At 37.7% G+C, this 25225-nt stretch overlaps 1 protein-coding gene across 8 annotated transcripts in view; it reads left to right on the top strand.

Annotated features, from left to right (window-relative positions):
- The window catches only part of FBLN2 (fibulin 2), a 173640-nt gene that overhangs the window by 125919 nt on the left and 22496 nt on the right, over positions 1–25225 (top strand). For all 8 annotated transcript variants that reach the window (XM_058165750.1, XM_058165756.1, XM_058165751.1 and 5 more), the window contains exons 7-12: positions 684–890; positions 5342–5461; positions 6013–6114; positions 16896–17030; positions 19411–19548; positions 19874–20017. In XM_058165750.1, coding sequence (XP_058021733.1) covers positions 684–890; positions 5342–5461; positions 6013–6114; positions 16896–17030; positions 19411–19548; positions 19874–20017 — 846 coding nt within the window. The remainder of the gene's footprint in view (positions 1–683; positions 891–5341; positions 5462–6012; positions 6115–16895; positions 17031–19410; positions 19549–19873; positions 20018–25225) is intronic.

The raw sequence follows: 25225 nt of genomic DNA, 5'->3' as shown, positions 1-25225 counted from the left end.
CTGAGTATGAACTTTTTTTTTTTTTACAAACTGACCTCTGCTTTGTGATTAACTTAATAATCTTTATTTGTAAACCATGGTGCAAGTAGTGTAGCAATTTGATAGCTCTCTAGCTAGATGGATAGATAGATGACAGATAGATAAAGTTGTTCAGTGCGCATAAAACCTCTGACCCATTGTAAATCTTAATTCATGGGTCAGTGTCTTTATTGCTCCTTATCCTACACCTTTGCCTATCATGTAGCATTTTTGCAATATGGAGTGCTACAAATAAGAACTCTTGGGATCCATCGCTTGACTGTCTAGCAGGCATCCTGCATCCTTCTTATCCTCTGCAGGCTTATATGAGAAGGCTCAGTAAGATAAAATGACAGGGGCTGACAGTGATTATTTGCCTCGGGAGTGGAGGCATTGTCAAGGAAAAGGTTGCCCCAGGGCACTCAGGAGGAGGCAAGAACTGTTGACAAGAATCTTCAGCTGGATGAAGATCAAATTATTTATGCCCATGGAGGATCCCCTGTCATCTGTAGTACTATGTCCATTATTATTCAGGGGTATCTTAAACCATCCCGTAGAAGAAGTTATTTCTTTGTTAACATCGTCCCCTACACATAGTCATATAACATGCATAGACTGTTTTCCATGAATTCTCATCTCGATTGATGACTAAGGAATGTTGTCAGTGACAGAGAGAGAGGATCACCACGAAGCCTTGTCAATTAGTCATGAAGCTGAAATGTCAAACAGCCTGCCTGGGGATGACCAGGATGAGTGCCTTGCCTATCCAGGAGAGCTTTGTCAACACCTCTGTATCAACACTGTGGGGTCCTACAAGTGCTCATGTTTCCCAAGCTTTACTTTGCAAGATGATGGACTCAGCTGCAATCCAGGTGAGAAAATAAACCCAGGTAAGAATATGTATGTTGGACCTAACTATAACAACATTACTTTCATAGTTAGTGTTTCTTCGTTAATGAAATACCCATTTGTTTCTAAATATATTCATAACTTAGTGACTTAAGTATTTGGTGAACTTTGAACCTCAACATTTCTTGCTTGTTTGTTTTACCACCTTTATCTTTGCTCTTACAAAGATGAGACATTGCATAAAGCTTTAAATATCACAGGCTGAGAATACCTCCCCCTCCCTCCCTCCCTCCCTTTCTCTCTCTCTATAGATAGATAGATAGATAGATAGATAGATAGATAGATAGATAGATAGATAGATAGATAGATAGATAGATAGATAGATAGATATGAACCAGGGGTGGGTTCTACTTAGCTTTACTACCAGATCGTATCATGCCCACCCGTGTGATGCGCAGATCACTTTTGATGATGTTTGGGTCAGTGGATGGAGCTTCCCGCTGGTTTTACTACCGGTTCTATAGAACGGGTCTGAACCGAGGGCAACCCACCACTGATATAAACCCTTCTTCAATAGCTCCACCATCTCCAAGAAAAAGTAATATTGTAAGCCACCCAGAGTTACCCTGTAATAAGATAGGTGGCCAATAAACTGGATAAATAGATAAAAGTAAATAAATACAAATCAGTTGTATTTATCCTCATATGTGGATAAAAGTTTAACAAGGGTTTTTCTGAAACCAACTAAATAGCCCACGACAAACATTTAACATTCTTTCTTATTTTCTAGGGCTTGTTTTTTACTCAAATATTGTTACATCCTGAATAATTGGACATCCATAATAATCTCTAACAGACTGCCAGTTATGTGCAGCTGTAACTATCTTGTTTTACTTAGCAGAAACTAGTTTAGAAATTAGTGAACTTTTATGGTGGGTATTTGAATATTCTACTTAAGCAACCAGAATGACTTTATTATTTTGGATTAATCAGATGACAGTTTTCCGGAACATTCCAATGGAAATAAGAAATTCTTCTTCATTGTCAGTTGGTTCATAGGCCAAATGTTTTTCTTGCAATCATCTATCAGGTGCAGCCCTACTGAAAGAAGAAAAGATGGTCGCAAACTTAAATAACTTTGCAAGACTATTTGTTGTGATAACTATATACTGTTTCCAGGATCCAGAGGCAATGAGCTATAATGCTGGGAAATGGAAATTACCAGCAAACAGCAGCCCTTTTGAGGGTTATGGGGTTCTGAACATTATCTGGGTAACCAGCATGGTCTTTAATCCAGCAATTTCTTTTTAAGATTTACTAGTACACATTGTTCTACAGATAGCCCTAAACTTACAACAATCAGAAGTTGGCTGGGAGACTTGCATATGGCAATAAACACATACATAAATAGATGCCAGTTGCCAAATGCTCAAATTTTGATTATGTGACCATGGGTATGCTGCTAAATGCAAGGATCAGTCATAAATTCCTTTTTTCAGTGTTGTTGCAATTTTGAATGGTCACTAAATGAATGGTTGTAAGTTGAGGACTACCTGTATATCTTCCAAATTTAATTCACATTTATAGATATTTCCAATGTTCTAAATGTAAGTCTTTATAAATCCTATCTTTATACATCTTATCTTTATAAAGTAGAATAAGAAGATCATTCACTTTCTGCACTGTGAGGCACAAATTATCAGTTTCACCCCTTCTGAGTGTTTCTGATTTTTTTAAAAGGAAAAAACTGCATGACAATTTGTATTTTTAATTTGTCAGGCCTCTTAATATTTATATGCTTTTTCTAATAAAAATGGTTTTACAAGCAGCCCCCTGCAATAATATATTTTATAGTGTATGGTATTTAGTATGACTTATGCATAAGTTTACATATCTTTTTAAAGCTATATATTTTATATATGCTTTAAAAATTAGAGGTCTACATTTCAGAAGCTGTAGAAGTGCGAGAGCAAATTATAACTGCATTCTGGTTTATGTTGTAATTTGCAGGATGCAAATTGGGTAGGTAAATATTAAAATGAGAACCAAGTAAAATTCTCCCCCAACCCTGCTGAAAGTATGGAAATAATCACATTAGTAAAAAAGTAAAATCCAAAACACATAAGCATTTCCAGGACAACCATCAGGCTCATATATAAGCTGATAAAGAGTTTAAATTGACACTTCAAATGTTTTTTTTCCATCTTCTCCCACCTAATAGCGAAATAAACATAGCATATGTCATGAGATTACTGAATTGTGCATTAGTAATCTCAGCTAAGCATCATTGTAGTGCTTCAGGTGCTCCACTGAACATGGAAGGTAAAAAATGGGGGAAAGAGACATGGAAGTGGAAGAACTATGTATTTCATGTAGCCTAGGTCTGCAAATGGATTAGTTTCTTTTGAGTTTTTTTGTTGGTAAATAGCACAAGGAGAAAGGAGGTATCAAAAATGCTATGAAGTGAATCAGAGATTCTATTCAGAGTCAATCAGAACCTAACCAAATCATATTTAAGCTTAGCATGTTGAACAGATTCTATCCCATGAATATATTGAGAATATATTGAGAATTATATTAAGAAGGCTGTGAAAATATTTACAGACCCCTTGCATCGTGGACATAAACTGTTTCAACACCTACCCTCAAAATGACACTGTAGAGCACTGCACACCAGAACAACTAGAATAGAATTGATTTTTTTTTATTAGCCAAGTGTGATTGGACACACAAGGAATTTGTCTTGGTGCATATGCTCTCAGAGTACATAAAAGAAAAGATATGTTCATCAAGGTACAACACTTACACAAGAACAGTTTTTCCCCCAATGCCATCACTCTGCTAAACAAATAATTCCCTCAACACTGTCAAACTAGTTAGTAAGTCTGCATTACTATTAATCTTCTCATCGTTCCTACCACCCATCTCCTCGTCTACTTATGACTGACTGTATGACTGTAACCTTGTTGCTGGTATCCTTATGATTTATATTGAATGTTTCCTAATATGATTTGATTGCCTATCTGACAACAAGATGTGTAACTATTAAGGAAGATAATGCCTGAAGTTTATATTTTTCCTTTTTTATTTCCATACATTTTATCTCTATATCTTGTCTAATATTTCTGTTTAATACTTCCAGTGTCAATATGAATAATAGGGGATACAAAGGGCATCCTTGTTAACATCCTTGTTAACATTTTTTTAATGTTAACCTTCTCTGTCATATCTCCATTTACCTTCACCTTTGCTGTTTACTTATAATATAGCGCCTTAATCATGTTAATAAATCTCTCCCCAAAATCTATATCTTTTAATAGTTCTAGCATAAATTGCCAGTTCACATTGTCAAATGCCTTCTGTGCATCTAGAAAAATCAACACCATTTGGTTTCCTGGATATGTTTCATAGTACTCCAGCATATTTAAAATTATTCTCATATTGTCTTTAATTTGTCTCTTAGGTAAAAATCCATTTTGTTCTGAATGTATAAATTTATTTAGGAACCGTTTTAGTCTTTCTGCAATTATTGAGGCATATATTTTATAGTCAGCATTCAATAAGGATATCAGTCTGTAGTTTTTTTAATCTGTTGTAAGTCTGAATCTTCTTTTGGTATGAGAGTGATATATGCTTTTCTTATTTTTCACATTTCCAACATAAATTTGAAGTGCCTTTATACACTAGACATGTATAGACATGTATCACATCTCTAGTGACATGTATTAATGTCCTTTGCATCTTGTAACATCTGGTATTTAACTCATGGGGTTTTTTTTCCTTGCCATACAAACTTAGATATGTCCTTTTGGCACAGTCTAAATCATAGAAACTCACCCCAGCAATTACAGTTATAGTTTCTCCCATCTTAACATTTTAACTTCATTCCATCTATTACAATAGTTATTTTGAAATAGCACACAGTTAGAGTTGGGCATGACTGGACAGGGGAAACGTTTACCTTTTAAAATATTTGTCATGGTGATACTTGCCTATTTTATTTTCTTCTCCATCTGAAAACCTGTTTTATTCAGCAATTCTGTTCAATTTGTTATTTACATATTTTTGTTAAAATTTTCATTTCTTTTTTCTTTATAAATTTTAAAACCAGCTGGTATACCAACTTCTTTTAATTTTCCCTTTAATGTTTCAATTTCCCTTAAAGGATCTTCAAAAATCAAAACCAAGTCATCTGCAAGAGCCCTGACTTATACATTTATTTTTAAATCTTTACTCCCACATTCTCACTTTTTTTTCTTATATTTAATATTTCAAGGATCAAAATAAACAAGAGATGAGACAGTAGGCATCCCTGTCTTATTTCTTTGTGTATCTCACAAGGTGGGAGAGTTTAATTACTACGTTTCCCAATAAACTATAGAATTATTTGTATATTCCAAAGAAAACCTTTTTTGGAACTATAAAGATATGAAAGAACATAATTAAAATATTTCTGTAATATATGCTTTTTTAGATTTTGAAGATGATGCACAAAATACTGCCTTAGAGGAGAAAGCCACTCCAGCTCCAGAAGTTTTAAATATTCAACCTGCAACCAACAACACTTTACAAGTAGAACAAGATAAATGTAAAGGTATGTCTAATTGGGAGTGGGAGATAAGTATTTATCATATATCTATCTATCTATCTATCTATCTATCTATCTATCTATCTATCTATCTATCTATCTATCTATCTATCTATCATTAATGTATACAGCCACCCATTTCATAGAACAAGCAACTATATATTGTTTTTCATGTGTTTGAAAATCATTAAAAGCTTCCTTGGCCATTTTTATTTCAGTACTAGTCCAAACAGCTTCCAGTAGGTTGACAAAAAAGAAAAACAGAAGCTCAGAGGATAATGTGCTGAATAATTGGAGGTTAACTTGAAAACTCAAGGTTATTTAATATTAGCATTTTAGAGTTGTTTGTGCAACACAGCTGTGTTTCAGCCTCATAGATAAGCTTAGCTCAGGTGTGTTTACCAATATAAGAAAGATTCTAAAGAATGATTCAGCATATGAGGGTATGTGGTTTATTTGCATGTTTACTTTCTGATGTGATGACCAGGATATAATTATAATATAAAAGGAATTCACTTTAATTGTTTTAATGTGTTTTGAAATATTGTGTTTCCCAGATAATGGTCCCTGCAAGCACATTTGTAATATGGTGGAAGGGGAAATTGTGTGTTCTTGTTCACTTGGCTTTGTGCTCCTGTCAGATGGTGCTTCCTGTGAAGGTAAGTGTAATGTATTACTGTAAGTTTTGGCGGGAGTTTTAGGCGGGAAGTATCTCGCTTCTGATTGGATGCAGCCTCTGGCTGAAGTGTATATAAGGAGAGGTTTTTCTCCAGAGTTTTGCTGGGTCACACTATATTAAAGAGCTGTTGTCACTAACCTGGTCTCCTGCCTCGTCAATACCCAAACATAACATTGGCGACGAAGGTGGGATCTTGAGGCAGAGCACCAGAACAGAGCTGAACTCACTACGAGAATCAAACCCAGCAAGGTGACGGCGAATGCAGCGATGACCGGCTACACGCCACCCACTCCGTTTGACCCTGCCCAGGAGACATGGGGAATATATATGACCCGTTTCGAAAGTTTCCTGGAGGCAAACGAGCTACAGGGAGTCTCCGACAACCGCAAACGGGCTTACTTCATAAGCCACTGTGGGTCAGCAGTCATCGCCGTCGCAGAAGCCCTAGCGGAGCCAACACCGCTACACTCCGTGTCGTGGCAGACCCTTCAGACCCTCCTGAAGAATCACTCGCACCAGCCCGTCCAAATACGCTCGACGGTACGAGTTTGGGGCGCAGGCAACAAGAAGGCGAGTCTATCAGCGACTACATGGCAGCCCTGAGACAAGCCTCCAAGCATTGCGAGTACCGCGATCTGGACGAAGAGCTGCTGGAACAACTTATACGGGGGGTCAGAGACATCCGTTTGAGGAGACGGTTGCTAGCCAAGAGCAACCTGACATTGGCAAACGCTCTGGACGAAGCCAGAGCCCATGAGATGTCCAACCATGCAGCAGACACCTTACAAAAGCGACTCACGCCGATGGCGGGCGCAAAGCCGAGCACAGTCCACCACGAAGAAACCTATCGTGAGTCAACCAGCGAAGAGGAGGAAGAAGTCCACTACACCGGAAAATCGACAAGGAAGACCCGGAGGAATGCGGAAGTTGCGGGGCGACATCAGCGCCAAAGATGTAAGTTCAGGGACGCCATTTGCGGCGGTGTGAAAGGAAGGGCACCTGGCTCAAGTCTGCCGAGCACCCCAACCTTCCGCCGAAAATTCAAATCGCCAATCAGAGCGGCTCTGAGTCAGAGATGCAAACCCCACATTCCGAAATTTCAAACCAGCCAATCAGAGCGCGAGATCGGCGAGGCGACCATGATTGGCCAGGAAAGAAAGAGCGCAAAGTCAAACCGAATGACTGTTACCATAGACCACGCAGCTACCCGCATCGAAGAAAAGATCTTCACAAACCCGACAATTGAAGGCGTACCGTGCCGACTGGAAGTAGACACAGGATCAGCTATCACAATCATGTCCTGGGACACTTTTGTGAAAGCCTTGCCGCACATCGCAAAGCGCAAGCTACAGAAACAACGGCTCCGGGTGCAGGATTACCAGGGCAACCGCATCCCTGTTCGAGGGACAACGACCGTCGAGGTCAAGTACGGGACATACGAAAAGACCCTGCCCATCACGTTAGTCGAGGAACCTTGCCAAGCTTGCTGGGGCTAGACTGGTTCCGGGCGTTGGGAATGGGGTGACTGGCGTCCACGGAGCGGATGCAACCTGCAAAACGCCTACTGGAGGAATTCGCAGACGTATTCGAGGACCGTTTAGGCAAGTACAAGGGACCCCTATCTCCTTCAATTTAGACCCCAAATAGCTCCCATTAGGTTAAAGGCAAGGAGGGTTCCTTTTGCACTCAAACCTAAAATCGACAAAGAGTTAGATAAATTAGTCAGCCAGGGGATACTAGTGCCAGTTGACCATGCCAAATGGGAGACGCCAATCGTCACCCCTATAAAACCAGACGGGTCCATAAGGATTTGCGCTGATTACAAGGCTACTTTGAACAAAGCATTGCAAAAGAGCGCCTACCCAGTTCCAGTAGTGCAACACTTATTGCACTCACTAGGACACGGACAAGTTTTCGCCAAATTAGACTTGGCACAAGCGTACCAACAGCTACCCGTAGATGCTAGCACAGCTGAGGCCCAGACCATTGTAACGCACTGGGTGCCTTTAAGTGCACCCGGTTACAGTTCAGGGTGAGTGTGGCCCCGGGGCTATTCCAAAATTCGATGGAGGGGCTCCTACAAGGGTTACCGGGAGTCGTACCCTATTTCGATGATGTGTTGGTATCAGGGGAAGATTTAAGAGAACTGGGAAGCGATTAAGGAAAGTTTTGGCCATTTTAGGTCGGCAGGATTAAAAGTCAAAGCAAGCAAGTGTCAGATAGGGGTCGAATCTGTTGAATTTTGGGCTATAGAATAGACAAAAAAGGGATTCATCCCACTGAGAGCAAAGACAAGGCGATAAAGAGAGCCCCAGCACCCAAAAACAAGACAGAACTCCAGGCTTTCCTGGGTCTGGTAAACTTTTACGCCGTGTTTTTAAAAGACAAGGCAACCGTTGCTGAACCGCTGCATAAATTGCTTGGAAAAAACACTGCTTGGTCGTGGGGAAGTCAGAGAATAGGGCATTTGAGGCAGTAAAAAGTTTGCTATCAAGCGATAGCCTGTTAATACAATACAACAACAGACTGCCGTTAGTATTGGTTTGTGATCGTCCCCTATGGAGTAGGAGCTGTACTTAGCCACAGACTCCCAAACGGCACTGAAGCCCCTATAGCGTTCTATTCACGAACGATGTCCCGGCTGAGAGGAATTACAGCCAGCTAGATAGGAGGCTCTCGCAATAGTGTCAGGGTGAAAAATTTCACGAATACGCTTTTGGGAGAGACTTTGAAATTATCACTGACCACAGACCGCTATTGGGATTACTGGCTGGCGACCGCCCAACGCCAGTGGCACTATCACCCGGCTGACCAGATGGACTATCTTTTGGCCGCCTACTCTTACAAACTGCAGCATCGACCTGGAAAGAGCTGGGGCATGCGGACGCATTGAGCAGATGCCCATTGCCGGGAAATCGAGGACCCTACTCCGGCACCCCGTTCTACTAATTGACTCTTGGGACTCTGGCCCAGTCACATCGCAGGAAGTGGCTCGGGCCTCCTACCGGGACGTTGTTTTAAGAACTGTAATCGGTTGGGTTCAAGGGATGGCCCGCTGCGCCGGGCGACGTTTAGAGAGTTTGTAAAGAAAAGAGGGAATTGTCTGTGCAAGGGGTGCCTGCTCTGGGGGATAGGGTGGTAGTTCCAGAGAAGCTGAGAAAAAGTCCTGGAACTACTGCATGAGGGTCACCCAGGAATTGTAAGGATGAAGGGCTAGCCAGGAGCTATGTCTGGTGGCCCCTAATGGACAGGGAAATCAGTGACAGGGTTGGCGATGCCAGGTATGTCAGGAATCCAGACCACTACCACCTCGGCCCCAGTGTTGGAGTGGGAGAAACCCCAAGGCCCTTGGTCCCGCATACACATTGATTTTGCCGCCCTTCCACGGCCAAACATTTCTAATTGTGGTGGATGCATTCTCCAAATGGCTGGAGATCATCTAATGAAATCCACAACCGCTGGAGCTGTCATTGCAGCACTAAAACACCTTTTCGCCACGCACGGGCTACCGGACACCCTCGTGTCCGATAACGGCCCACAGTTCACCGCAGCATTATTTGAAGGGTACCTGGCTGAAGAGGGCATCCGACATGCCCTCTCAGCGCCGTTCCACCCTGCGTCGAACGGCCTTGCTGAACGATTTGTTCTGAGTGCGAAGAAGCGCTATCACGAAGCGGCCCGGCGATTGGCAGGCACAGATCGACGCATTCCTAACCGTCCAACACAGGACCCCTGTGTGGCCACCGCCGCAGCCCAGCCGAGCTATTAATGGGCGGAAGCTACGGTGCCCGCTAGACCGGCTACACCAACTACGTGCAGGACGGGTTCAAAACAAAACCAGATAGAATCCGGGAATTAAACATAGGAGACTCAGTGTGGGCACATAATTACAGCGACGGCCCAAGCTGGAAGAGGGGGATAGTCATAGACAAAACGGGCCCCAAATCTTACCTAGTGGAAATAGACGATGGCAGAGTTTGGAGGCGCCACATAGATCAATTAAGAAACAGATTGAGCGATAAGGCAGAATTAGGCGAGACCAGCCCTGACTATGATTTAATTAACCCCACAGCTGACTGGAGCCGAGAACAAACAGAAAGCGTAGAACCAAACAGAGACTTATCTGAGTCAGGCGAGGTCCAGCGACACCCTCAGGTCCCTCTAGAGGACAGCAGGTCCGAGCCGGCGAATAATCCAGGGCCGGATGGCCGGGAGGAGGAGCTCAGAGGAACGAAAAGCCCCTCCGGCAAGCTCGACTCAACTCCAGAAAGTGAACTGCGCAGGTCCGGGAGAGTCAGGAGACGCCCCACGTACCTGCGGGACTACGTAGAGAAGTAATATGCAAATATTGGCAAAGTGCCTTCTGGGAGGGAAGGAGTGTAATGTATTACTGTAAGTTTTGGCGGGAGTTTTAGGCGGGAAGTATCTCGCTTCTGATTGGATGCAGCCTCTGGCTGAAGTGTATATAAGGAGAGGTTTTTCTCCAGAGTTTTGCTGGGTCACACTATATTAAAGAGCTGTTGTCACTAACCTGGTCTCCTGCCTCGTCAATACCCAAACATAACAGTAAGTTTGTTGAAATCAAAATCCTTACTCCTCAGTTCTGCCTATTGAAGGATCTTTAGACACTATCAGAATGGTTCTATTATTTTATTTACTGAAAAATAACTATACGATATATAAGCGTAAATATATAAATATGTTGACATTATTGGTGTTCTTGGTTTATGGCTCTGTGCTGCAAGGTAATTTTGAAATGTGGAAATGGTTCCTATATTGTATTGTTATTTATTACATTATCCCGCTTTTCAGCCAATGAAGCTCAGTGTAGCAGATTGCTAATACCAGTATGATTCCTGCTGCAGGGTGGGAGAATCAGTGTACTTGTTATGTCAATGAAAGCTATTATAGGTTTCCCTGGTGTAGAAACTGTTTGCATTTAGCATCAGTATAGTGGTTGTGTATAATTTTGGTTCTGGTGACCAAATAGCTAAAGGAAGTAGTTAGTCAGGCTTTTAGGCAATAGCAAACATGAACCATTGGCTCTGGACTGTGAATAATTTATGCCAAGTCAAGAGAGGCAATAGACCTGCAAGTGTCTGGAGAAATTAAGTTCTTAAAGAACATTGAGATCCCAATGGGTTGCTCTTTTCTTGACCATTCCATTTGCTTTCAGTAATTAACAAATCCCTCAGATGGAATTTCTGTTAATAGGAGCCATTTCCGTGCAGGAGTAATTGAGTTGCCAACTGTGAGCAAAATTTATAGATGCTTGGGGAGGGAGGGATTTAGCCTATTTTAAGATTTGTAAACTAGATTTTATTTTTTTTGTCCCATATGTTTTCGGGCCATTGCGTCTGTGAAGTGCAGGAATAAAATTCTTCATGTTGCCTAAAGAGCAATATAATTAACTTTCTTCCATTCCGTGCCCCATTTTGCCCTATAGGGCCCTAATGCAAGAGACTTCTAAAATCTCCAGGGCAGGAGTTTGCTAGGGCTTTGTTAGAGCAGGACTTCTTTGCCCGGTCACTTCACTTTCCAAACCAGGACTGGAAAGAAGCTAATGACGATGAGCCTTGATATCCATTTATGCCATTAAAAAGTAACAAATATGAATTGGTACAAAACAACTGTAGGGTTTTTGTTCTCCACAATCTCTTTCTGATTGGCACTTGTCCACTTCTTGGGCAGTGCAAGTTCAGAGTTTCTTTCAATCTAGAGCCTGATATTATCTATTAAGAATGAACTTCAAGCAAGAATACTTAGTTCACAGTAATGGTTTTCTCTAAAAAACGGAGCAAGCAAAGTAGCCCTAATATGCATAAGCAAGATATGCTTTTCTAAAGATTGGATCAGGATATTAAAAGCTGTACTTTTCACATATCAAAAGAGAAAGCCAAATGGCAACCACAGACTACAACTCATCTAAGTAAAGAGGTCTTGAACCATTCCCATTTGCATGATACTCTGTGTACATGGGGACCTTTACCATCTTACTGGATAGTTTACAGGGAATGTGTTCTTCACATTAATAGTTAAGCTACCCTGCCTACATCCTTCTTTTTAGTTTTAATTTAACATGTGATAGGCTTCCTATATTTGTGACAAATCACATGTGTACCTCTGTTGTACGTGTTGTGGCCCATGGAATACATTTGTTATTGTTCATCCTTAATTTTTTTGGTGTGTAGTAAACCACAAATGGATGATGTGTACTAATAGTCCAAGTTGCTGTCTCAGACTCTTGTCTCCATAATCTATCATTTTAGAAGTTTATTGTTCTTTCCTTTTTCTGGGTTAAATTGTTAAAAGATTTAAATTCTAGTAACATTCACAAATAGATTTATTGAATTTCTGATTTACTGAATTTCTGATTGAAGCAAATTTGTTGGAAAAGTCATTATTTCTTTGTGCAATATATAAATATATCTTTTGCATCCTTAGAATGTTCTTAAGCATTCAAAGGACTTATCCTTTGAATAAGTCCTTGCTATGTGATTTTTGGAAGCTTTGGGTATACCATAGATAACCATCATTCAGTAGGGTTGTGTATGCAGGTATCCCTGCGTGTTCTATATCATTCTGCTCAAAAAAGCACCCTATTGACATCTCTTTGTGAGATTCATTCACATTTTTTGAGAAAAGACTGTGGTTTGAGGCAGAGGATACATTATGCTTGCAGAAGATTGCAAGAGCTAAGAGATAGGTAAAGCGATGGAGCTTTGTCTAAGAATCTGAAGAAATGTTGCCAGTCCAATGGCCCAGCTAGATCACAGTTTTTCAATCTTGGCATCTTTATTTATGGACTTCAGTTCCCAAAATCTGGGAACTGACATCCACATATCTTAAAGTTGCCAAGGTAGAGAAACACAGAGCTAAATAAACAAATGTTCTGATGTTTGGGGTAGGCAGTAGCCATTATTAATTCTGGAAAGTGTCAAGTGAAATTTGTTTATTTGTTTGCTTATAAGATTTCTGTCCTATATTTCCTTCAGGAGATGCTTTCAAGTTTACATATGCATCTCCTATTAAACCTATCATTCTATCTACTGTAACTGAAGAATTGTCAGTTGATATATAAAACAAAAGAAATAACTGCAGAGGTATTCCCCTTTGATCCATCTAGCTTAACACATTTCTACAGTAAGTTTCTCTTTAAGTGAGGATTCAGAGTGGGCTCAAAACGTATCTTTCTATCACCATATTCTGGCGCCACCAGAGTAAAGTCGTTTGCTTACCACCTCATAATTAACCATGTATGTTGCAAATGTATGTGCGATAGAAAGGTTCGGCTAGAGCATGGCAACATTAATTCCTTCCATAAGAGATAGTATCGAAGAAATGGTAGAGACAGTTTTGTTCTGGAATGCAGTGCACTTATTGCAGAAAACTACTGGTACAACATATTTCTATCCCTTTCCCAATCTATAAAAAGTGAACTGAGAGGAACCAGCAGTGATAAAAACTTTAGGAAAGTGCATATATGTTAAATTTGCCAAGAATTGATTCCAGAGTATGCAGTAGAAGAGCTTACTATGAGTCTAACTCCAATTCATACTTGACTAAAATCCACTAGAGAAAGTGCAATATATATGTGCAAGGGATTCCTGCAAGTATTCAGAAACAGTTTCATTGATATTTCCCTTGATTATCCAGATGCTGATAGGATGCAGTGTTTATAGGATGCAGAGTGGGTCTTAGAAAAACTATTTATTTAATATCTAAAAGGGTCAATTTAAAATCTCTGCTTGGGTTTCAAATTATTAACAGAACTATAAGTTAGTTTCTAGAAAGGAATATGGAAGATTTATCATAGAATCTTAAAGTTGGAAGGGCCTAAGAGGTCCAACCCAACCTCTAGCACCTTGTGAAATTTATTATACCATTTCCAATAGACTATTATCTAGCCTCTGTTAGAAAACTTGCATGAAAGGAAAGAAACCACTCCAATCAATAATTTCTTTCACTAATTGATAGTTCTCACTGTCAAGAAGTTCTTCCTAGTGTTTATCTGTGTCCTTGAAACTTCATTGCCTTAGTTCTAACCTTACTCCTTGGAGCAAGTGAAAATAAATCTGAACTCTCTGCAATGTGATAGCTCTCCAGTAATTTGATGACAACCCACCATGTTCCCTCTTAACTTTCTCTTCTGCAAGCTAAACATATCTAGGTCTTTTAGCCATTCCTTGTAGGACTTGGTTTCCAGAATGACAGAACAGAGTTGGAAGTTACCTTGGAGGTCTTCAATCTAACCCCCTGCTCAAACAGGAAACGCTATATCTTTCCAGACAAATGGTTGTCCAATATCTAAAATCCTCCAGTGTTTGGAGCCTCTACAACTTCTGGAGGCAAGTCATTCACTGTTCTTTCACTATCTTGGTAACCTATTTCTAGATTTGCTCCAGTTTATTAAAATTGGAGTGTGTAGAACTGAACCCAATACTTGAAATAAGGATTATTATTGCAAAACTAGCCCTTTTCCAGTCTTCTGGGCCCTTGATGTTCTTCAGAACTTCTCAGAGGTACTGTCCTAAGTGGTAAATCAGTGACACTTCATTTGTAACTATCACAATATTTCAAGGAAGTTGTAACTCTTCATTCTATAATGATAGAATGATTAAGTGATTAAGATATAATTCTATTATAAGCTCTGTTGAGTCAGCAGGCATAGAATCAAGATTAGAAACGAACTTTAAACATTTAATTAAACTTTTATTTTCCAAGTATTTCATAATTTGCTTCTGCTTGCATTACTGGAAATGTATGTTCATTTTACACTGAAGATATGGAAAAGTGTTCCTCATAGAAATGTTTGTGGTTTTTATTTTCCTTTCTGCTGAAGACAAGTTCACATTTTGCATTTCCTCTTCCCAGCCAAGACCCTGCATTCAGCTGAAATCAATCAACATGCAAGTAAAACCTGTGAAATTGCTTTGACATGTACATTTTCCCAGGAGAAGCTATTTATAAATCTTGCAGATGCAGAAAATAATTGGACACTTCTCTGTTTTCTTGTTTCCATATCGTTTGAGTTTTGATTAAATATTCAAGGTCACTTAGGGATTCACTGTACATTCTATTTTCTTTCACCTGTAATCTGTGAAGCTTTTTGACAAACACCGTGGCTTGTGGAGGATAGTCTTGTAGGTCAACCTTTCCCTGCTTGGTACTTTCCAAATACTTTGAAATTGCAGTTCAGTGGTTGAGTACTAATCGAAACAAAAATTCTAATAGACTTGAAAGACAACAGAATGGAAAAAGCTCCTTTCCTTGGGACACAAAATCCAGGTGTCAGGATGCCTCGCCATTGCTTGAAGAGCTCTAGCAAGAAAGGGCAATAATCATCAGAAAATTGTTTCTGTTATCCAGCTACTTCTTACTCTGCAACAGTTTGCTCTGTTTAGTTGAAATCTGTTATTCTTGCTTAAAAGTTCTCTGTTTTCTTGTATGGTCATTCATAGAATTACAGGATGTTTTTTCTGCCCTGATATCTTTTCTTGAAGGTTCATTCCAACTCTGTTACTGTTACTGATTGCAGTATTTGATTCCTATTTTATTCCTTGCTGCTAAATGAGATTTCTACTTCTTCTCTGCCTTGAACTTTATCTTAGAGATACACTTTGCTGGACTGAGACACAATTATTCTATCTGTAAAATGTGCTGTTGGATGTACAGTTTGTTTGAGGAGAAGGCATAATAAGCTACATTATGTTTCCTTCTCAGGCATTTACTATTTGTGTGTCCATTGTAGCATGTGAAGTATATAATAAATTGATTGAGGGTTTAGAAATGAAAGGAAAAGAACTGAAAGGTTTCTCTGACCCAGCCTTTTGATGTTCCTAACCTTATATATCAATTTGTGGTATATATGTATTACAAATTAAGGTCCTCATGTATAGAAGTTGTGATGAGATCTTGACATTTGAAATGGAACATAATCATTGCCATAATTTTGAATTAGATTGTATGTCCACCATACTGGTGTACTTCATGCCCAGCATGTAATGATAACAATAAAACATTTCTAGGATTGCAAATTATATAGGAAGCTGGAAAAATAGAATGTGAGATATATAAGGATCCGTACAACCTAATAACCCATATGCTGCCAGTCACACGAGGATCACAGACAAAGTTCATTTCTCATTAACACATGCTGGGCATGAAACATACCACTGTAGACATACTACCTAATTCTAAATTATGGCAATGATTAGGCTCCATTTCAAGTGTCAAGCTTTCACACAGTTCCTATTTGATCGTATAACACAAGTTAATCTTATGAGCTTCAAAGCATAATTTTTCCTTCCTACTCATTCCTATGGTTCTTCCTTGGTTGCTTTGTTACATTATTCATATATGTCTTTTGTGTCCTGTGGTGACCAAGTGATTGCTTCTCTTGTGAAATTGAATTATATTTGCTATATAAATTAGGAATATTCTATATGTGTGCTGAAAAATCCATACTTTTCTAAATTCTGTGTCCAATTACAGTAGTTAATTACATAATGACCTTGACTGAATGCTTCACTCAAAGCAAAATTAAAGGCAGAACACCTCATAGAATTCCCTATAAATTAAAATAGTGTAAACATCTGTAACATTGGCAAGAAATTTTTAAAATGCAATCATATAAACTTTTCTTTCTGGACAAATAATTTCTGCTATAATTTTTTTGTGGGGTTTTTCCTCATGCTGTAGTAAATTTGAAAAAGATCTGTTCTTTGCGATATGATATGCTGGCATGTGGTCTTTCCACAGATATTAATGAATGTGTATCAGATACTCATACTTGCAAGAGAGGAGAACATTGTATCAATACAATTGGATCATTTACATGTCTTCAACAACTCAGCTGCCAATCAGGATATGAATTTAGGGATGGTGAATGTGTTGGTAAGATTAGAATTTATTTTTGCATGAATAGCAAAACTGCCTTTTCAAGCAGTTTGTAAACTTGTTTGTCAAAATCTTGAGTTGAAGTAAATACAGATTTTGAAGAAATGAAATTTAAAGTTATAATTAAATTTATTGTTTTTCTGAAATTAAATGAATTATTTTGTGTAACCCTCCCCCCCAAAAAACCAACTACTTTGTAAAAGAAATGAATTGTTAAATAAAACAATATATAGCAATCTGTGATCCCGGAACAGGATTTACACAATTTATGGTTGTGAAAGAGATATTCCCCAAAATATAGTTGTAGCAGTTGAATATTCATTGTTGATGTTTTGCTAATAATACAGGAGAAAAAACATTCACTCAATTTTAGCTTGTAAGTTTGTTTAATGCTTTCCAGACAAAGTGGAAAATGCCTCTATTTACCTCACTGGGTACAGGTTACCAAATTTTGGGAAGTACTGATTGCGCTTTTATAAATTTTCCATGCTTCCACTACAGAATTGCTTTGCAATTATCAATTCTTATATAGCAGAAAAGGGGTTGTAAATTCTTAGACATTAATTCAGAATACTCAAACAATTGTGATACTATTCTCATATTGCAAACAAAGAAGGAACTATCATAATAGCTACCTACCTGTTGCAATGCTTTCAATTGTCTTTGTATGCAAGAAGACCCAACTGGTGAGAGTGATTTACTTTGTTGACAAATTCAAGCTTCCTCAGGAAACAAGAATTGCTACCCCTTCTTTAAGTTAACTCAATGGCCTGAATAAAGGCACAGCTAGGTAATTTTAGAATCTAGACTTAATGGGTATTATCTCAGTTGTGAAGCATACAATTAATGTTGTTTATATAAATTAACACACAGCCCACCCTGGAGAAAGGCTGGTGGGGCCAATTATCTGTATGCTATTCCCTTCCACGTTTTGATGAAACATTTTGAAGCAACAATGAGAAGAAATACTCAATCTATTTCTTGCTACTTTAGATACTTGCAAATATTGTGGGGTGGGGTTTTTTTTAAAGTATTAAATTATTCCCAGCAGTGGGAACTTATTTTGTTTAGAGATGTTGAGAAGGTAGCTTGACCACAAAGATAATGATTTTGTTACATTCACATTTTCTAAACAAGTATTGGAGAAATATAAGTATTAGTAGAGGACAAAAGTTTGAGAGTGGTCAGCATTCCAAAGCTTTTTTTAAAAAAATACATTTTAACAACTCTGACATATAGATTTCCTATGTGCAAGTAGTCCTCATTTAGTAACTATCTCAGACAATGACCAGTAATAGTTAACAATGGGGGATGAAAAAATAACTTTGTGACCAATCCTGCATTTATGACCTTCACAGGTGTGTAAAGCAAAGGAAAACCTGAAGTAAGAGCACAGTCACAGTTTCATTCAGCAACCATTTTGCTTAATGGCTGACTTGCCACTCACAATTACGGTTGCTAAATGATGACTATTAAAATGATGACTTTGTTATTAAAAATAACAAAGCAGGTTTCTCTGTGGTTTTCCAGTTAACTCCTGGACTCTGAATCTATAATAAGAAATATTATATTATATTAAGCAATTTCTAATTATTTGCTGTCACATCTATGTTTTTGCTTCTGGTGTGTGATATTGTCATATTAAATTTAAGATTATGTGCCATCAAGTCAGCATGATTTCTTTACAACCCTACAGGGGTTGAATAATCTCCATGATGTTCTATCCCTGAAAAGGAGAAGATATGGAAGATGGGTTGCTGATTAAATTAAAGACCAATAGCAATGTATTGATATTCAATCCACTGACATTAAACAGTGTATGAATGCACCTATCACCATTGTAATTGAATCCATCCATCTTGCTGTGGGTTGTCCTCTTCTTGTTTCTTCTACCTTTCCCAGAAATAGAATCCGTCCAGAGAGCTATGCTCAAAGTAGGATCATTTGAGTATAAAAGGGTATTTGTTTATCCTTTATTTTTTTTAACCAAGGAGATCTAGAAACTTGAATAACAAACAAAAGAATTCAAATATGACTAGTATTTAAGTGCAAAAAGTATCTGACTTTGGATTTCTGCATCCACATTTGACTATAAATGTAGAAGGCTGGTTTTCTGTTTTGTTGAGTTCCCTTAAACAGATAATTTTCCAGGGATTTTACACATCAGTATGGCAGATATTTTTTCCAAATGGAGTTAGGCTAGAAAACGAATGATTGCTGCCTTAAAGTACCTTATATTTACTATTAGATGTTGATAGCATCTTGCATTGTAGCATTGCTCTCTATAAACTTTACACATGTACAGGAATCAAAAGATGCCACAAGAGTATTAGAAATGGTATAACTAAATTGTTTCTTTCTTTCTTTTTTACAAAAGATATTGATGAATGTGAAAGAGGAACTCACAGCTGCAAAATAAACTTTGCATGTCAAAATACAAAAGGATCATTTTACTGTGAATCAAAGCAACGATGCATGGAAGGATTTTTACAAGATCCAGAGGGAAACTGTGTCGGTGAGTATTTCTACTCGTCAATTAATGAGTTCCAGATGCTATTCTATCACCTGCGGTACATTTAATTACATTCAGTCATCTTTAATGTTATACTGTGTTCCCACTCTTAAATTAATTTCCTTTTAAAATACAATAAAATAAGAGGTAAATATTATTTTTTTGAAATATTGCAATTTTAACTATGGGCTAAATAAAACCCTATCAGTCTGGAATTTATTGCAAAATAAATCAAGACCAAATGAACAGGAAAGGAAGAACAGCTGGAAAATGGGTTGCTGATTAAGTTAAAGACTGATAGCAATATTTATATATATTTATTCCACAGACATTAATGAATGTACATCACTTCCTGAGCCATGTAAGGCTGGATTCAATTGCATCAATACTGTTGGGTCTTACACTTGTCAGAAGAATCTCTTAATATGCAGCAGGGGATATCATTCAAGTGAAGATGGAACCAGATGTGTTGGTAAGAGTCAGATTAAAGAACCTGGCTGTAGATCCGGTTAGATTTACCGTCTCTCTTTCATCTCATTTTCAAAGAGTTTTGATACATTTCTGTAAACATGCATGTTCTGAATTCCAATCAACATAGGTGCCGGGGGAGCTGCCATGCAACCACACTCTCTACAACCTTCGCCACAAAGCGAAGGTTGGAGACTGGACGGTAATTACCCAAAATAGCTGGATCCAGGGAAGGCTTCTTGAGGAGAGGTCTCACCACCGCCTCCTTCAAGGCGGCGGGGAAAACCCCTTCCATCAAAGAAGCATTTATAATTCCCTGGAGCCAGCCTCGTGTCACTTCCTGAGCAGCCAGCACTAACCAGGAAGGGCACGGGTCCAGTAAACATGTAGTTGCATGTAACCTCCCCAGCAACTCTTGTCCTTGTTAATGCCAACAAGGGAAATAAAATCTAAAATAATTATTTCTCTGAATTAATGTAAGACACATATATGCATCAATAGTATAGATGTTTTAGTGATTCATGCTTCTTCTGTTCCTTGTGATTTCTAAAAACATAAGCAAGCATAACTCAGGCATACACTGGATCATGGGAAATGCCCTTTTATGGATCAGTATTTTTTTATTATAGAACACAGAGAATGGGTATAAAATAACAGGTTTTTTTTTTAATGGATATATATATAAAGGTCATTGAGGAACATGGTCTCCAAATCATATATGAACAATTTTTTTTATTTTTATTTTTTTTAATTTATATCCCGCCCTTCTCCGAAGACTCAGGGTGGCTTACAATGTGTTAAGCAATAGTCTTCATCCATTTGTATATTATATACAAAGTCAACTTATTGCCCCCAACAATCTGGGTCCTCATTTTACCTACCTTATAAAGGATGGAAGGCTGAGTCAACCTTGGGCCTGGTGGGACTTGAACTTGCAGTAATTGCAAGCAGCTGTGTTAATAACAGACAGACTTAGTCCATTGAGCCACCAGAAGACCCTAAGTATATGTTACTTTATAAGTAACATAAAGTGAATATGGTGTGTTCCAAAACAATCTTTTCAAACAATGATAGGAGACATTAGCATGAAAACAAGATTTGATGCAATTCGTTTTACAGTGAAGTACACTGGGACAAAAAGCTATCTATGTGTATTTGTAGGTACATCCCAAACATTAAATCTTTCCTCATTAGTCTGTTCCCTTAGATCATTCTACAGTCCTCTAGTGCAGGGCTGTCAAACTTGCATCATCACGCATCATCATGTGATGTATCACAACTTTCCCCTTTGCTAAAACCGGGCATGGACAGCCAGTGCATGATGCATTCAGCCCTTGGGCTGTGAGTTTGATAGCGTTTCTGCTCTAGTGTTTCAATATCTTTCTGGAGACAATGTCTGTGACGGAACTTTACACAATCTTTCAAATATGAACACACCATACACTTAAATAAAACTATTAATAATGTGCGAATAATTTCCAATTTAGGATTTGTTTTTTCACCATATTCATCCAATGGAGTAGTATCAACTATAATATTGAAACGCCTTTCTTCAGCTCAGATCCATATCCACATTTGGAACAGTCTGTATTGTTCTGGTCATCACTTCTTCTTTCCCGTCCTTTTTTGCATATTTTTAAAGATTTCATTATAAGATAAAAGTATAGATGAAACAAAAAGTTTAAAAAGGAAAGAGAAAGATGAAAAGAGAGAAGAAAAATAATGACTTCTGTCTTTCTTCGGTGCAACAGAAATAATACAATACCAACCTCTTGCTTTACATTTCACATTTTAAGCCATTTCTATAAACTCCATCACCTCTACCATCCATTCTTCCATTGTGGGAGCTAGTGTATCTTTCCATCTTGGTGCATATACAATTCTCACCATTGTCAACTTATGTAGTAATAATGTTCCAGATTTTCTTTCAATTTTTTTATCCATCAAACTTAAAAGGAAAACTTTTGCTTTCAGTTTTACATTTATCTTAAGAATCTGCTGAAATAAAGTAGAAGTCTGATCTCAGTAGTTCTTGGCTATATTTCAAGTCCATCAGAGATTATTAAAAACTACCCTCTTTGCAGTTCATTTCTAACACATATTTGAAATTTCCTTATGCATTTTTGACAATATCTCTGGTTTTAAATACCAATGACATCATCTTATAGTAGTTTTCCTTCAAATTAGAATTCAGTGTGAATTTCAATCCATTAAAGTAAAATCCCTCTTTTCCCATTGGCCAATCATTATACTTTAACCAAAGTTCTTTGACCATTGGACCATACAGTCTCTAACATATTCATTCCCTCCCTCCGCCCCACTTTAAATGAGCAACTCCAAGAAATGAAAATAATTAAGAAACTGGACAAACTGTCTAAAATAATAGAAATAAAATTATGCATGACTTAGAAAAAAAATAGATATCCCTTCTTTATAACTCTGAAAAGCAGGTTTATCTAATAGTTAGATCAAGTTATATTTAGGCTAGAGAAAAGAAGGTGCTTCTTTACACTGTCTCAGCCTCCCAAAATTACAGCTTTAGAACAAGATTAGTCAGATTCATCTGATCCTAAAACTCTTGTGCCTATTTGATTGTTTGTAACCCTGAATTGGGTGAAATGAAATATCATATCATAGGGAACAATTTTTGCTAAAATCAATTATCTTACAGAATGCACCCAAAATCCAGGACTGAATTGAAATTGGGCAAAACTGTGGCTGCTTCAGTGCTGGAAGTTGCTAGGGCTTCCAATTCAAATGTAATCTCAGTCAATTAAATGAATGAACAAAAGCTGTTTGGTATTCTGTTAAATCCCACAGTGAATATTGATTAGGTGGTGGTGGTGTAATGCAAGTAGAAAAAGTATACGACATAATTTGTATGTAATAAATCATATAGGCTGATGTTGGGTTTTAAACAGCAGTTAGTTGAGTAATGTGTTATTTTGGAAAAGTCTTGAGTTAAAGGGAAATTAAGAACAGCTTGGCCAACTATCATTAACTAGGAATAAAACAGTGCTTTGAAAAATATCTCTGCTATACTAAAGTAGTGGAATGCTGCAGTTGGTGTGAAATTCTTCATCATGCTCATTTACCCTATCAACTACCTAATTTGGTTAGCACTAGTAAGACTTCTTTAGAAGCTTTTGAACTTATAGGAATTAGAGCTTTGTTGTAACTAGAAACTTCATAGTTCATTTTAATATTAGTAATGAAAACATTGTGCCGCTGGCCTTGTAAGTAGATTCCTATACTTAGACTTTAAGCACTCTAATGCTTGTGTGTGTGTGTGTGTGTATTAATAGAGTGAAAGCATAAGCAACCAAATAAAAAGTCATTGTGGTTCTATTTTTTTTCTTTTGCAAGAAAGAATACAATGGATAATTACATTTTAGATTGGGTAAATTTATGGTTCTAGAAATAGATCATTGGGAGAGGTTATGCAGAATAATGGAACTGTGGTTGCTTCTTTTTGCTTAGAGAATTCTCAACAAATTTATTCTTTTTTAATGCAATAGAGTTGTTAGCAGCAGTTTCTTCCAACATTTAGCTGGAAAACACTGTAACTGTCATGAAATGGGATGCTCTTTTGACAAAATAATGTACTGAAAGTAATTAAAAGCAGAAAAGATTGGAATGCACAATTTCAAAGAAAACTAATCAAAGACTTAAACAAATGAATTAAAGGCAACTTATGTTGTTAATTGGCAGATTTAAATCATTATTAAAATTAACATTTTAATGCTTGCTGCAAAGTGAACAGAGTTGCTAAGAGATGGTGCTTTAATTTTTTTTTTAAAAATTACTTTTTGATTCATGATATATTGCTAGGCTCATTGAAAACAAGAGTGATTAAAAATAGATTAAAAGAGAATCTTTTTAACCAAACTTAGGTTTTGTAAATTTATAGTATTGTAGATGTCTGTGTCATTTATTTATAGTATTGGCCATAGAAATGGTATTTGAAATTCTGGTCATAATTTCCTTATCTCCAAATAAAGTAGTCTACAAGTAACTCCAAGGATCCCAAAGGTTATAAAAATTGTTATTGATACTCATGGTATTATATGCTGCTGCCTAGTGTGATGCTAACACCTGTACTGAGAGCCAATATTATGAAGTGGTTAAAATATTAGACTGGAATGGAGGTCATATGAATTCAAGTATGCCTCACCCATGAAAATCTACTGAGTAGAATTAGCTCTGTCTTTTCCAGTTCAACTTATTTCATATGGTTGCTATTGCAGTAAAAATAGGAGAAGGAAGTGCTATATACCTTACCTTTAGTTCTTGAACGAAAGGCCAGATGTAAATCAATCAATCAATCAGTTAATCAATCAATCAATCAAACAAACAAACAGTAAATTAATTTTTAAAATGTAAAGCATTTGTTGGACACATGTGAATGGATGAAAAATACTATCAGTCCTCAAAGTATAAGACAATTGCTTGATTGGTATGGAAAGAGATCAAGGAAAGATTTCAATTTGTAATGAAATCTAACTCTGCCTTTATTATTTTACATAACTGAATTTGTTTCCTATTATCTGAAAATGCTGGTTTAACATCAGAACAGAATAATAGAATAACAGAGTTGAAAGGGGCATTGGAGGTCTTTTAGTTCAACTCCTGCTCAAGCAGGAAATCCTATTCCATTTCAGACAAATGGTTGTTCAGTCTCTTCTTAAAAACTTCCAGTATTGGAGGACCCACAACATCCACGGATTAATTGTTCCAACTGTCAGCAATTTTGTCTTAGTTCTAGGTAACGTAGTTCTAGAACTAGGTTAGTTCTAAGAGAACTAAGTTCTAGGTCTTAGTTCTCTCTTTGATTACTTTCCATCCATTGTTTCTTGCCTGTGCTGAGGACATAATAATGCAGGACATTCCAGACAACTTAGGAGAATTAAGAATGTAGCTAGTTCTATATTCAATATATGTCAAGAAAAAAATTAAAAGGAAACTAATGTTTGTTTGGACCCAAAATAGAGTGCTCGCCGAGGCTTTGCAACTTGAATTTCTATTTTATTTTAAATTATACGGTTTGTCTTTAAGAACTACAGAGCTGCAGGAGGCCAGCTTTGGCAAAGGCAATTGTAATCACTAATCACTGGACCTGCAGTTTCTGGGAAAAATTAACCCACTTCTCCTGCTGCATGCTCAGGCTGCAAGCACCTTCATTCCACACATTTGCTGAAAATTGTGATACAAA

Source organism: Ahaetulla prasina, chromosome 2, assembly GCF_028640845.1.
Source record: "Ahaetulla prasina isolate Xishuangbanna chromosome 2, ASM2864084v1, whole genome shotgun sequence".
Taxonomy (NCBI): domain Eukaryota; kingdom Metazoa; phylum Chordata; class Lepidosauria; order Squamata; family Colubridae; genus Ahaetulla; species Ahaetulla prasina.
The sequence above is the reverse complement of the archived record's forward strand: the minus strand, read 5'-3'. Positions and strand labels throughout refer to the sequence as shown.